This window comes from Sinohyriopsis cumingii, chromosome 16 (assembly GCF_028554795.1).
Source record: "Sinohyriopsis cumingii isolate HCF-2022 chromosome 16, ASM2855479v2, whole genome shotgun sequence".
NCBI lineage: Eukaryota > Metazoa > Mollusca > Bivalvia > Unionida > Unionidae > Sinohyriopsis > Sinohyriopsis cumingii.
In genome coordinates, this window is record NC_142976.1 from 99,572,889 (window position 1) to 99,589,584 (window position 16,696).

General features: G+C 32.1%; 1 protein-coding gene across 1 annotated transcript in view; it reads left to right on the forward strand.

The window, feature by feature from the left end:
- Positions 1–8,907: 8,907 nt before the first annotated feature.
- LOC149781057 (tRNA (cytosine(72)-C(5))-methyltransferase NSUN6-like) overlaps positions 8,908–16,696 on the forward strand; it is a 40,340-nt gene continuing 32,551 nt past the window's right edge. The window contains exons 1-2 of the mRNA XM_089938193.1: positions 8,908–9,101; positions 15,629–15,790. Coding sequence (XP_089794319.1) covers positions 9,021–9,101; positions 15,629–15,790 — 243 coding nt within the window. The 5' untranslated portion in view covers positions 8,908–9,020. The remainder of the gene's footprint in view (positions 9,102–15,628; positions 15,791–16,696) is intronic.

A 16,696-nucleotide genomic window follows, 5' to 3' on the forward strand; every position in this document is an offset into this window, starting at 1 on the left:
AAACTTCACGTGGATAAATGGTATAGACTTCACGTGGATAAATTGTATAAACTTCACATGGATAAATTGTATAAACTTCACGTAGATAATTTGGATAAACTTCACATGGATAAATTGTATAAACTTCACATGGATAAATTGTATAAACTTCACATGGATAATTTGGATAAACTTCACGTGGATGAATTGTATAAACTTCACATGGAAAAATTGTATAAACTTCACATGGATAAATTGTATAAACTTCACATGGATAAATTATATAAACTTCACATAGATAATTTGTATAAACTTCACGTGGATAAATTGTATAAACTTCCCATGGATAAATTGTATAAACTTCACGTGGATAAATTGTATAAACTTCACATGGATAAATTGTATAAACTTCACATGGATAAATTATACAAACTTCACATGGATAAATTGTATAAACTTCCAATGGATAATTTGTATAAACTTCCCATGGATAATTGTATAAACTTCACGTGGATAAATTGTATAAACTTCCCATGGATAAATTATATAAACGTCACATGGATAAACTGTTATATTTTCAGTTGTTAACTGAATAAAAAATGATGTTCAGCTTAGTTGCTGTCTGTTTGAGAGGTCATTTGAGTGGTCATATGTGTTGTTAGTGTGATGTCTCTTTTTGTGTTCTTATTTGAGTGGTCATATGTGTTGTTAGTATGATGTCTCTTTGTTTTCTTATTTGAGTTCATATGTGTTGTAAGTATGATGTCTATTTGTGTGTTCTTATTTCAGTGGTCATGTGTTGTTAGTATGATGTCTCTTTTTGTGTTCTTATTTGAGTGGTCATGTGTTGGTATGATGTCTCTTTTTGTGTTCTTGTTTGAGTGGTCATATGTGTTGTTAGTATGATGTCTCTTTTTGTGTTCTTGTTTGAGTGGTCATCTGTTGGTATGATGTCTTTTTTTGTGTTCTTATTTGAGTGGTCACATGTGTTGGTATGATGTCTCTTTTTGTGTTCTTGTTTGAGTGGTCATGTGTTGGTATGATGTCTCTTTTTGTGTTCTTGTTTAAGTGGTCATATGTGTTGTTAGTATGATGTCTCTTTTTGTGTTCTTGTTTGAGTGGTCATGTGTTGGTATGATGTCTATTTTTGTGTTCTTATTTGAGTGGTCACATGTGTTGTTAGTATGATGTCTCTTTTTGTGTTCTTATTTGAGTGGTCACATGTGTTGTTAGTATGATGTCTCTTTTTGTGTTCTTATTTGAGTGGTCACATGTGTTGTTAGTATGATGTCTCGTTTTGTGTTCTTATTTGAGCGATCATATGTGTTGTTAGTATGATGTCTCTTTTTGTGTTCTTATTTGAGTGGTCACATGTGTTGTTAGTATGTCTCTTTTTGTGTTCTTATTTGAGTGGTCATGTGTTGGTATGATGTCTCTTTTTGTGTTCTTATTTGAGTGGTCACATGTGTTGTTAGTATGATGTCTCTTTTTGTGTTCTTGTTTGAGTGGTCACATGTGTTGTTAGTATGATGTCTCTTTTTGTGTTCTTATTTGAGTGGTCATATATGTTGTTAGTATGATGTCTCTTTTTGTGTTCTTGTTTGAGTGGTCATGTGTTGGTATGATGTCTCTTTTTGTGTTCTTGTTTGAGTGATCACGTGTGTTGTTAGTATGATGTCTCTTTTTGTGTTCTTATTTGAGTGTTCATATGTGTTGTTAGTATGATGTCTCTTTTTGTGTTCTTATTTGAGTGGTCATATGTGTTGTTAGTATGATGTCTCTTTTTGTGTTCTTGTTTGAGTGGTCATATGTGTTGTTAGTATGATGTCTCTTTTTGTGTTCTTATTTGAGTGGTCACGTGTGTTGTTAGTATGATGTCTCTTTTTGTGTTCTTATTTGAGTGGTCATATGTGTTGATAGTATGATGTCTCTTTTTGTGTTCTTATTTGAGTGGTCATGTGTTGGTATGATGTCTCTTTTTGTGTTCTTATTTGAGTGGTCACGTGTTGTTAGTATGATGTCTCTTTTTGTGTTCTTGTTTGAGTGGTCATGTGTTTGTATGATGTCTCTTTTTGTGTTCTTATTTGAGTGGTCACGTGTTGTTAGTAGGATGTCTCTTTTTGTGTTCTTATTTGAGTGGTCACGTGTTGGTATGATGTCTCTTTTTGTGTTCTTGTTTGAGTGGTCACGTGTTGTTAGTATGATGTCTCTTTTTGTGTTCTTATTTGAGTGGTCATATATGTTGTTAGTATGATGTCTCTTTTTGTGTTCTTGTTTGAGTGTTCATATGTGTTGTTAGTATGATGTCTCTTTATGTGTTCTTATTTGAGTGGTCATATATGTTGTTTGTATGATGTCTCTTTTTGTGTTCTTATTTGAGTGGTCACGTGTTGTTAGTATGATGTCTCTTTTTGTGTTCTTATTTGAGTGGTCATATATGTTGTTAGTATGATGTCTCTTTTTGTGTTCTTGTTTGAGTGGTCATGTGTTGGTATGATGTCTCTTTTTGTGTTCTTGTTTGAGTGGTCACATGTGTTGTTAGTATGATGTCTCTTTTTGTGTTCTTATTTGAGTGTTCATATGTGTTGTTAGTATGATGTCTCTTTTTGTGTTCTTATTTGAGTGGTCATATGTGTTGTTAGTATGATGTCTCTTTTTGTGTTCTTGTTTGAGTGGTCATATGTGTTGTTAGTATGATGTCTCTTTTTGTGTTCTTATTTGAGTGGTCACGTGTGTTGTTAGTATGATGTCTCTTTTTGTGTTCTTATTTGAGTGGTCATATGTGTTGATAGTATGATGTCTCTTTTTGTGTTCTTATTTGAGTGGTCATGTGTTTGTATGATGTCTCTTTTTGTGTTCTTATTTGAGTGGTCACGTGTTGTTAGTATGATGTCTCTTTTTGTGTTCTTGTTTGAGTGGTCATGTGTTTGTATGATGTCTCTTTTTGTGTTCTTATTTGAGTGGTCACGTGTTGTTAGTATGATGTCTCTTTTTGTGTTCTTATTTGAGTGGTCACATGTTGGTATGATGTCTCTTTTTGTGTTCTTGTTTGAGTGGTCATATGTGTTGATAGTATGATGTCTCTTTTTGTGTTCTTATTTGAGTGTTCATATGTGTTGTTAGTATGATGTCTCTTTTTGTGTTCTTATTTGAGTGGTCATTTGTGTTGTTAGTATGATGTCTCTTTTTGTGTTCTTATTTGAGTGGTCATTTGTGTTGTTAGTATGATGTCTTTTTTATGTTCTTATTTGAGTGGTCATATGTGTTGTTAGTATGATGTCTCTTTTTGTGTTCTTATTTGAGTGGTCATATGTGCTGTTAGTATGATCTCATGTACATGATAAGAATTCAAGCTTATCTCTTTCTATCATCATTTGTCTGTTGTCCATCTGTCTTATTGAAGTCCTGTTGTACATTTTTTTATACAACTTCTGACTCAAGGCCATGCAAGACTCCATTAGAATGGTCATTTTTAATCAGGCTAGCTATAGTGAAGTGAGAGCTCCTTGTCCAAAAAAGCTGACAAACTTTTCTGTTTGAGAAGGAATTTTTTTCGGTTAATATCTTTTATCTTTTGGTAACTGTTTTCTGATGAAAAGAAATTTTAATGAGTTTTATTAAGATTGTCTTTATAATCGGGTCAGTCCCAATCAACCCCTGTTACATATATACCACTCCCACATTGTAGCATGAACAGATCACTTGCAAACCTGCTTAAAATGTGAGGGCTAGTGTGTGTACCTTTTTAACTTTTAAAACCCCAAAATAGGCCACTATTTAGCTGAATGTGATAAAATGATGCTTAAAATTGGTCACTGAGACCTTGAAATATCTGTTGTTTAATTTGGTAGATAAAACCTTGATATATTGCTTGTTTTACTGTAAAAACAGGCAATTACTGCACAGAAATTTGGAATCAGTAAAATTTGCCTAATTCATTTTTAAATAATAGTTTAATTTTTTTTAAAAATTCTTAGGGCAGCATGAATAACAATATAAAATGAAATATTGATCCTTGAAAATGTTGGTAATGCCTACTGGTGTCAAGACCTTAAGAAATAAATACCAATTAAATAAGTGCTGGTGTCAAGACTTTAAGAAATAAATTCCAATTAAATAAGTGCTGGTGTCAAGACTTTAAGAAATAAATACATGTACCAATTAAATAAGCTTGTCAAATGAAACTCGTGTCTCAGTGCAGTCATCATAAATGTGATCCCACTTCGAAACAGATGTGAAAGTATCAATCGACAATCAGCATTTCATTGAAAACCTTGAGAACCTACTTAAGTGCCAACTATGTTTTAATCTGACCTGCAGAAGTGCTCATTGCATTGTTTTGATCTGACCTGCAGAGGTGCTTATTGCATTGTCTTGATCTGACCTGCAGAGGTGCTCATTGCATTGTTTTGATCTGACCTGCAGAGGTGCTCATTGCATTGTTTTGATCTGACCTGCAGAGGTGCTCATTGCATTGTTTCAATTAATTAAATGTAGGCCTGCTTTGTATTGTGACGTTAATTACATCTTTGTATCAAATCAAGTAAATGAGGTAGAATAAAAAAATGTACAATGCAAACTTTGTAGATAGTTTGTACTTGGGGTAAGGAAGAACCCTGTTGATTTCAGAGTTGACAGATTAATGATAAAGGTCATAGTTACAAAGAAGATGATTTCTTTACAATGAGATTAGTTCCAAATCACAGACGTAAACCAAACTTTGTGGATGGTTTGCACTTGGAATAAGGAAGAAGCCTATCGATTTTGGGATCAAAAGGTCAAAGATCAAGGTCATTGTGATGGGTGGGGCCCAAGTGGTCTAACATGCTCACCATTCAGATCACTGCCATCTCACCTCTGCATGGGTTTGAGTCTCAGGTTCAGCTAACTTGGGTACATGAGAAAGCTTGTCAGCAGCTTCTCGTGGGTTGGTGGTTTTCCAGGGTTCTTCCTCCACCAGTTATACTGGCTGCCATGTATAGTGTCTCCTATTCTGAAAATGGCATTAAACCCTACAACAACAACAACAACAACAACATTGTGACTGGAAGAATAAAAATGTTTTCTGAAAAACATTTTGTTCTTGACCATGATCCTTCACCAAGTGTTTGTGGAGGACTTGAATGTTGGGTGAGAATGTAGCCTATTGATTTTGAGGTCAAAGGTCAAGGTCACTCTGGAAGAAGAAAAATGTTTTGTTGTTTTTAATATAACCATTATATACCCCAATACCTTTACTAAGTTTATATAGGTTTGTGGATGAAGTTGAAAGATGTCTACAAGTATTTTGGTAAAAGAGTCAAATGTCAAGGTCATTGTTGCTCAAAGAAAGATGAGGTTTTGTAGAATAACCTTTGTTTTAGAATAAGTTCATGGACCAAACTTTGTAGATGGCTTGCTCTTGGGGAAATTAACAAAACCTATAGATTTTTAATGTAAAGGTCAGCGGTCACAATCATGATTAGTCTAATAAGAAAAAATTGTTTCTCCATACATCGTTTCATTCAAGATTGTATCTTGACTAATGGTCAGGTCACTTTGACCCATTGGTACTGTATGATCTACAAAGTCACCTATACCCAACTAGTTCCTAGAATACTATTAAAATTGGGCAGACTTATAATATGCCGTTGATGGTACTCTTTATTTTATAAGACATAACAATGTTTATATCATTAAATGCACATGTTGTGGTAAACATCCAGCTTTTGACAAATTGCAATTTTCTCCACCTGTTGGTCAAAGCATGAAAACATTGCAGATTTCATTCCTGACTGGCAGTATTGCAGGCACTTTGATAGTTACACTAGAAAGTAATGGTTAATGCACACAGATTACTAGAAAGTAATGGGTAATGCAATGGTATGCACACAGATTCCTAGAAAGTAATGGGTGATGCTCATATATTACTAGAAAGGAATGGTATGCACACAGATTACTAGAAAGTAATGGGTAACGCACACAGATTACAAGAAAGTAATGGTATGCACACAGATTACTAGAACGTAATTGTATGCACACAGATTACTAGAAAGTAATGGGTAACACACAGATTACTAGAAAGTAATGGGTAATGCACACAGATTACAAGAAAGTAATGGGTGATGCTCATATATTACTAGAAAGGAATGGTATGCACACAGATTACTAGAAAGTAATGGATAATACACACAGATTGCTAGAAAGTAATGGGTAATGCACACAGATTACTAGAAAGTAATGGCATGCACACAGTTTACTACAAAGTAATGGATAATGTATACATTACTAGAAAGTAATGGGTAATGCACACAGATTGTTAAAAAGTAATGGGTAATGCACACAGATTACTAGAAAGTAATGGGTAATGCACACAGATTACTACAAAGTAATGGGTAATGCACACAGAGAGCTAGAAAGTAATGGTATGCACACAGATTACTAGAAAGTAATGGTATGCCCACAGATTGCTAGAAAATAATGGTATGCACACAGATTACTAGAACATAATTGTATGCACAAAGATTACTAGAAAGTAATGGATAATGCACACAGATTACTAGAAAGTAATGGGTAATGCACACAGATTCATAGAAAGTAATGATATGCACACAGATTTATAGAAAGTAATGATATGCACACAGATTGATACAAAGTAATGGGTAATGCACACAGATTACTAGAAAATAATGGGTAATGCACACAGATTACTAGAAAATAATGGCATGAACACAATTTAATAAGGCACTACTGTATTTTAATCTGGCAAAGGAGGCAGAGGGGGAGGGGGCACAATCTTGTTTCTATAGCTACAGTACTGAAAATGAGTAGATGAAGTTAATCTTTGAATACAAGAAATTGTAAACTTTAAATTCTTCCAATGTTGTTGGGATTGAACTATTCTTTATTTGGAATATTTCTTGTAATAGCTTCACTTAATAACAAAGAGAGCTGCTGATATATTTAATAATAATAATAATAATAATAATAATAATAATAATAATAGAGGGGTAAAATTGCCAATAAATTATTTTTCATTGAGGACTGCCAATAAACTTCTGGCATTTATATTATTTAAACATTGTTTGTAGATCCAGGATATTGTAAGGTGGGGATAACTGCAGTAGTGTACTAAAAAGAAATGATTGAAAAGGTCACTGTAATGACAATGTTTTAGTTGTGACCTTTGACTCCCTTGTAGGAACCACAGGGAAGGGGTCCAAATGTGATGCCCCTCTCATAGATTTTGACAACATTGGTAACCTGCATTCCATGTCTGGTAAGTTTCTCTCCAGCAGTTTATGAGAAAATTGAGTTTTGGAAAGAATGATTGATGGATGGACAGACATAAGGAAAATATATAACAATATCTCCTATCAGTAGCTCAGGAGAAGATGGACAGTGATGGATGGGTGGACAGACAAATGAGAAGATTGAATTTTGGAGAAGATGGACAGTAATTGATGGTGAACAACGAAGTGAGAATATCACAATACTTCTTATCAGCAGTTAGAAGATAGACAAAGAAATGGATGTTTGGACAGAGAAATAATGGATGTTTGGACAGAAAGATAATGGATGGGTGGACAGACAAATAATGGATGGGTGGACAGATGGGTGGACAGACAAATAATGGATGGGTAAACAGACAAATAATGGATGGGTAGACAGACAAATAATGGATGGGTGGACAGACAAATAATGGATGTTTGGAAGGACAAATAATGGATGGGTGGACAGACAAATAATGGATGGGTGGACAGACAAATAATGGATGGGTAGACAAATAATGGATGGGTGGACAGACAAATAATGGATGGGTGGACAGACAAATAATGGATGTTTGAACAGATAAATAATGGATGGGTGGACAGACAAATAATGGATGGGTGGACAGACAAATAAGGATAAGTGGAAGGACAAATAATGGATGGGTTGACAGATGGGTGGACAGACAAATAATGGATGGGTAGACAAACAAATAATGGATGGGTGGACAGACAAATAATGGATGGGTTGACAGATGGGTGGACAGACAAATAATGGATGGGTAGACAGATGGGTGGACAGACAAATAATGGATGGGTAGACAGATGGGTGGACAGACAAATAATGGATGGGTAGACAGACAAATAATGGATGGGTGGACAGACAAATAATGGATGGGTTGACAGATGGGTGGACAGACAAATAATGGATGGGTAGACAGATGGGTGGACAGACAAATAATGGATGGGTGGACAGACAAATAATGGATGGGTGGACAGACAAATAATGGATGGGTGGACAGACAAATAATGGATGGGTGGAAGGACAAATAATGTATGGGCGGACAGACAAATAATGGATGGGTCGACAAACAAATAGAGTGTATCACAATAGCTTCTTTCAGCTTGTTAATCAAGGGACAGAGGAGTTAAATGTTTACAAAAAATATGTTTTATATTAATTTTCTTTTATCTCTTAAATTTTTTTAAATTAAAAATTTACAAAAATGAAAATAAAGTAAGAATCTTGGAACATTATAATACTGAGCTCCATTTGGAATATTCACACATATTTATCTAATCATGGTTGAAACATTCTGAACATAATTTGAATCTAGTTCATGCTTTATGTGTCACTCTTCTTTTCTCCTATTTATAACAAATTAATCTTCAAGATAATCGCACAATATATTGCAGTTAATCCTAATTAATTGTCAAGTTCAATAAAAATACATTACAAATAAGTCCTAATTAATTGTCAAGTTCCACAAAAGCAAATAATTTCTGTAAAGGCTTTTATCAACTGCAACAATTTGGAAATGTGATCATAGCAACTGTACTTTTTAGATTGATATTCCGGAATATTTTGTACGAATTCCTAATCTCTCGCTACCGTTTTGAATTTGTTTATGGATATATATGAACGATACTCTTCAATTCTAGAAACCAGTTTTGTTTGGGGGTTTCTTTTGTAACCTAATTTCGACGATACTGATCACCACTCACCTCTCCAAAATCTTGCTCATGATTGATAGGAATACGTTTCAGTAAAATTATTAAGTCATTTTGTAAACAATGTCAGATAAAACAGTTCAATTAATATCCCTCGCAAATGATGTTCTTGAGAACCTGAGAAAAACGTATTTAAATGAACAGGTGAGTCGTGATGCAGCCTAATTTCGACAGATGAAACACTGTCATCACTCTGATCAGTGTAGATTTTTGTCATATACTTTCACGAGTGAACATAATGTAATTTCATAATATTAAATCATTTCATATATTTGTTCTCTTCTTTTTCGAATCTCTTCGTCATGTTAGAAAATTGGTTAGAGGCGTCTTACCTTGTATGATTATCAGACTGAAATCGCATACATCATACATGCAGAGCTTTAAAATTATTTAAAATAAAATAAAACTCAACCTGTCCAAGCAAACTGACTGTAAAATTGAACTGTAATCATCAAATATGGATATAAGGTGCAAACAATGGTAAAAAGAAAACGAAAGTTCGATATTTACTATAACTAGGATGTGATTTCCTTAACACATCCCTAGTCCTACAATGTAAGACATATCACATGTTTTTGTTTTAGTGCTGTCTTTCATTGCTTTCCAGCCAACTTGAAAACTAGGTCCATTTTTTGTGAGAATTTGAATTTATTAGAGAAAAGACATCAGGGTAAGTAAAGTCTGACAAAAACATTATAACTTTACTTTGTAGAAAAGCGTTGTTATTGGTTGCCAGTTGTGTGTGATATTCCTGAACATTTGACTTTCTTTACACTGTTAGTCTACTTCAAAACACACTAGTTAGGCAGTAAGACCCATCACTCCCCAGAACAAAAATATCGGGTGATGGGTCTTATGTTGTAGGACTAAACACATCCCGTATTTCATTTCACGATATAAATGATGAACTGTCCCAGATGTTGGGAAGTGAATTCCTAGTTATGAACTATGTTATAAACACACAGAATTAAGATGTCCATGTGGACTGGTCTGTAAATGCAGTTACAATTTACACTTTTTCCTGATAAGTTGTAGTCTTGGTTTGTATTTTGAAGATCATTTATAGTAAAGTTGGTTCCAGTGCATACAGTTAGTTGTTTTATTTGCTAAACTCTGTTGGAGTGTTTGTTTGACTGAGTAAATACATGTTATGGTTTCAAAATACCAGAATGTTATAATTGACAACTTATATTATGAAATTTCAGTACATTCTGTGAGGTTTTTTTTTTTTTTTTCATGCAGTGATCCTTGTGCATTGCTTTGAAATGCAAACAAACTGCCCTTTAAGTTCACAATTACCAAATATCAAGAATTTACAGATTTCCTGGAGATTATAGTTTGTATGGAACTTATAGATTGTGTGGAATTTATAGTTTGTATGGAATTTGCAGTTTATATGGAATTTATTGATTGTTGGAATTATTAGTTTTTATGGAATTTGTACTCCGTCATGACAGCAATGATCCTTGTTATTGGCAGGCTTACTTTAATATGTCATTTTAAAACAACCTGAAAACACATGGAACATAATCTGTTGTTTGAAAATATCATCAGGAAAACATCTTATTGTGAGAAATTGATTATTCTGTCAATTTTTTTTTTTAACTTCACAGCTTGAGATATTACAGTGTGTCCGTGCAGATTTTATCTCTACTGATCATAGACCAAATTGTCAGTTGCATTTTTCATCGATCGTCCATCCATTTGCACAAACTTGTTATCACTGCTCCTCTTAATCTACCTGGAGAATTGACCATGAGACTTTACACACTTGTTCAACTCCTTGTTAAAATTTTTGTTGCTGTTATTCCTGAATGGATGGTCATATTAAGATGGGGTTTTCACGAAATGATGTCTTGTTGGTTATAGATAAAAATGGTTCCCATCTGATGGATATCTGCCATGTTCCCAAGGAGGGGGGCAAACTGAGACAGAAAAATATTTTTTAAGTCCCATAGTGGGTCAGTGCATGTGCCTCCGAAAAACAGCATTGTTTATGTGAGAGTAAGCTATTTTTTCATAGAAAAATGACTTGAAATTCATTTCTGAATAAAAGAAAATTTCTTACTCTGTTTTTTTTAAAAGCATTTAATCAACTTACAAAAAAAATTTTATATTTAAACTTAGCATTTTCAGACACAGTATCATCATAACTAGTGTTGTTCCGATTATCGATTATAATCGATCATCATTTGGTTGAGTGAACCAATAAGATAATCGATTGTGAAACTCCATAATCGATTATGTGTAAAGGGAGACTACTTTTTAGTTGTATGCAAAGCACAAAGGTTAGTAAAACTCCCAGCCACTAAAGTTGACCTGAAATTTATTAATTCACTTCACAGCTACAAATATAAAACCATATGATATTTCATAGGTGCAGAATTTCATAATTAGGAACATATAACTATTATTACATGATCAAGTTGTTAAATAGTTGAGTTAATAAATTTAAACACATTTTGAAGACCTGTTTCAGTTTTAAATGCAACATTATTTGTAGTATTTGTAAACAATGACAAACAAGAAAAACATATCCATCTACACTTAAAATTATAGACACATCACATATGAATGAAAAGATTTTGGGGATTGTAGTAGTATTTCAGTTGCATATGACTTATCAGCCATAAAAAGTTGTGTTCATTTAACAAAGATGTAGAACAAAAGTAACACACAACACAATAGACAAAAATGTAATATTATTATCAGGTTAAAGTATACATGTCATTAAAAGAGATTACTCCTGTACATTTACTAACATCTTGAACTGTTGATCAAAGATATAACTGAATAACAAACAAAAATTAAAATTTGCTCTTAGTAACCGATTATAATCAATTATCAGTTGGTTAAGTGGAACTGATTATTGATTATGAATTTCTGACCGATTCCCAACACTAATCATAACACAAATTCTTTAAAAGTCTGTCACTGAAGTAAGAAATGTCTGAATAGTTGAGTGAGAGAAAATTTTATATATATATATATATATATATATATATATATATATATATATATATATATATATATATATATATATATATATATATATATATTAGAGCTGCATGACATACCAGATGTTTTTATTATTTATGACAAAATGGTTAAAAATACAATCCATTAATATCTTGCCCAGGTGTTGATGTCTCACTCAAAGTTTCTCATTCTATTTTATCAGTATCCTATTGTTACCATCTAACATCAGTATCCTATTGTTACCATCTAACATCAGCATCCTATTGTTACCATCTAACATCAGCATGATGTATTTTGCAGTCTCAGCTTTAGTGTAAGCTTAATCACCCTACATAGTTATATTACAACTTACACATCAATTAACAGACACAGTTATATTACAACTTACACATCAATTAACATACACAGTTATATTACAACTTACACATCAGTTAACATACAGTTATATTACAACTTACACAACAATTAACATACACAGTTATATCACAACTTACACATCAATTAACATACACAGTTATATTACAACTTACACATCAATTAACATACATAGTTATATTACAACTTACACATCAATTAACATACATAGTTATGTTACAACTTACACATCAATTAACATACACAGTTATATTACAACTTACACATCAATTAACATACATAGTTATATTACAACTTACACATGAATTAACATACACAGTTATATTACAACTTACACATCAATTAACATACACAGTTATATTACAACTTAAACAACAATTAACATATACAGTTATATTACAACTTAAACAACAAACATATACAGTTATATGACAACTTAAACAACAATTAACATATACAGTTATATGACAACTTAAACAACAATTAACATATACAGTTATAAGACAACTTGAACAACAATTAACATACACAGTTATATTACAACTCATGCAACAATTAGCATGCACAGTTATATTACAACTTACACATCAAATAACATACACAGTTATATTACAACTTACACATCAAATAACATACACAGTTATATTACAACTTACACATCAATTAACATACACAGTTATATTACAACTTACACATCAATTAACATACACAGTTATATTACAACTTACACATCAATTAACATACATAGTTATATTACAACTTACACATCAATTAACATACATAGTTATGTTACAACTTACACATCAATTAACATACACAGTTATATTACAACTTACACATCAATTAACATACATAGTTATATTACAACTTACACATGAATTAACATACACAGTTATATTACAACTTACACATCAATTAACATACACAGTTATATTACAACTTAAACAACAATTAACATATACAGTTATATTACAACTTAAACAACAAACATATACAGTTATATGACAACTTAAACAACAATTAACATATACAGTTATATGACAACTTAAACAACAATTAACATATACAGTTATAAGACAACTTGAACAACAATTAACATACACAGTTATATTACAACTCATGCAACAATTAACATGCACAGTTATATTACAACTTAAACATCAAATAACATACACAGTTATATTACAACTTACACATCAAATACCATACAGTTATATTACAACTTACACATCAATTAACATACACAGTTATATTACAACTTACACATCAATTAACATACACAGTTATATTACAACTTACACATCAATTAACATACATAGTTATATTACAACTTACACATCAAATAACATACATAGTTATATTACAACTTACACATCAATTAACATACACAGTTATATTACAACGTACACATCAATTAACATACATAGTTATATTACAACTTACACAACAATTAACATGCACAGTTATATTACAACTTACACATCAATTAACATACACAGTTATATTACAACTTACACATCAATTAACATACACAGTTATATTACAACTTACACATCAAATAACATACACCGTGATATTACATCTTACACAACAATTAAAATACACAGGAAATTCATCTGCTTTATGCTACTGCCCTCTTAATTTTTTTGGGAGGTGTGCTGTTAATTTGTTTGGAATTAAAATGTTTTCTTTTCTTTTATCTCAGGATGATTAATTTTAGTTTTCAAATAATATCAGTCAGAGCAATATATTATTTTACCAGACAGACCATGGAAGTATCAGAGTATGCTAAAAAAATGCAACAGTATACTGCAATTTTTTATGGTACCCAGGTCTAATATACATGTACATATATATATATATTAATTACAGCTGGGTATGAAAAATTGTGGTATATGGCAGTATTTTTTTAACATACTGCAATACTACCATGGTATGCCACAATTATATTAAGGATCAAGAACTAACATGTATGTATGTATGTATGTATGTATGTATGTACGTACATACGTACATACATACATACATACATACATACATACAACCATACATACATGGCAAGGTCAGCAAGACATTTTCCTGGTGAGTGGGTGCAATTTTGTTGATTGCCATTGAATTTTTTTTTTACAATTCCGTGTCTAAAATAAACGCTAATCAGTTAAATGCCATAGTAAAATGACTGTAACAATTGTTGTTTCAAAGTAATCCTGAACAAATTATTATGAATCCAGTATCAGAAAAATCAGTGTGAGACCATTTCCAAAGTCATGGGTCTCTATGTCATATGCTGTTGGATAGAATTTAAATCATGAATATTTTGTATAAAAAAATAATAAGCGGTCTTTATTTAGAAATAAATGTATTAATGTAAATGAAATGAAAACTTTTTAATATGTTTTGATGTATTACTGTTGGGTTTTTTTTAATGTACATAGCAAAGGTTAACAATTCTGCAGCAAATGACTGAGATGTACTTTTATTGAAGTAAACATGTTGATGTGTTTAGAACAGGTCATGGGATTCTCCCAAAGGAAATCAAGCTGACCTAATTTCTGATTGGCTAGCTGCTAAAGAAACTTGTCCTTGTTTACAGTTAGTGATTTCAAAATGATTCATTCAAGCCTGTTTCTGCTTTTGGTATCGCATCTAAACTTTTTTTATATAGGGGATAATAGACTGAGGATTATTTTTCCTTGCATTAACACCAGTCTTAGAAGAGACAAATAGTTATGATCATTTAAGTGAATTTATTTATTTCAGTTATTCACTAGAATACAAAATGGTCAGAATTTAGCAGTTGTATTAAATTACTGTGAATTCCTTTAAAGACATTTTGGATTATTGGCACATCAGCACCATAGTGGACTTCATTGGATTACCACGGGAACACATTTGGATTTACTTGATATTTTAGGCTAGTGATGAAGCTTTTAGGAATGTTTATAATTTCATTGTCTAATGCTTTTAAAGATGGTTGTAATATCTGTCCATTGTTTAATGCTTTTAAAGATAGGTGTAATATCTGTCCATTGTTTAATGCTTTTAAAGATGGGTGTAATATCTGTCCATTGTTTAATGCTTTTAAAGATAGGTGTAATATCTGTCCATTGTTTAATGCCTTTAAAGATGGGTATACTATCTGTCCGTTGCCTAATGTTTTTAAAGATGGGTGTAATATCTGTCCGTTGTCTAATTTTTAAAAATATTTGTGTGAATATAAATTAGGCTGAATCTCATCCATTAGGAACCCAATTATTGAGTATGTTCCAAGAAATGTATAATATGGATTAAAATTTCTACCCATTATTTGTTTTCAGCAAGTTAAGGAATTAGGATTGGAGAAATGTGAGGAACAGTTTCATCAGCTATTGATCAAGCTGGCCACCCCTCCTGCTTTCACAACACTACGTATCAATCCACATGTGGCCTCAGGGGACACATATGCAGTCATTCAGTTGGTCAAAGAGGAAATAGAAAAAGTAATTCAGGAGGATTTTGGTTTCCTTTCTTGTAAATCACCTTGCATCATCTATATTTCAAATGGTTTCTTGGCGTCCAAAATGGGAACATATATTTGAGAATTATGTGGGATTCCTAATTTTAGGATTTTATTTCTCTTGGTATTTATTTATGAAAATAATATATAGTTACTAATATTTTGTATCTACCTTTCCTAAGAAGTTACCCTCCTTTTACATTCACATTTGTTTCATCAGATTGCTGGTTGGTTAAGGAAGGTTGATCTGTATGTCTAACTACAGGTCTTTTCTTGCCATTCACTAAATCCATGTACATAATGAACACTTGACTAAATTAATGTACAGAATGAACACTTCACTGAATACATGTACAAAATGAACACTTCACTGAATACATGTACATAATGAACATTTGACTAAATTAATGTACAAAATGAACACTTCACTGAATACATGTACAAAATGAACACTCCACTGAAAACATGTACATAATGAACACTTGACTAAATTAATGTACAAAATGAACAATTCACTGAATACACATACAAAATGAACACTTCACTGAATACATGTACATAATGAACACTGCACTAAATGTACAAAATGAACACTTCACCAAATCCATGTACATAATGAACACTTGACTAAATGTACAACATGAACACTGAATACGTGTACAAAATGAACACTTCACTGAATATGTGTACAAAATGAACACTGAATCCATGTACATCATGAACACTTCACTAAATCCATGTACATAATGAACACCACTAAATCCATGTGCATCATGAACACTTCATTAAATCCATGTACATCACGAACACTTCACTAAATCCATGTACATAATGAACACTTCACTAAATCCATGTACATAATGAACACTTCACTAAATCCATGTGCATC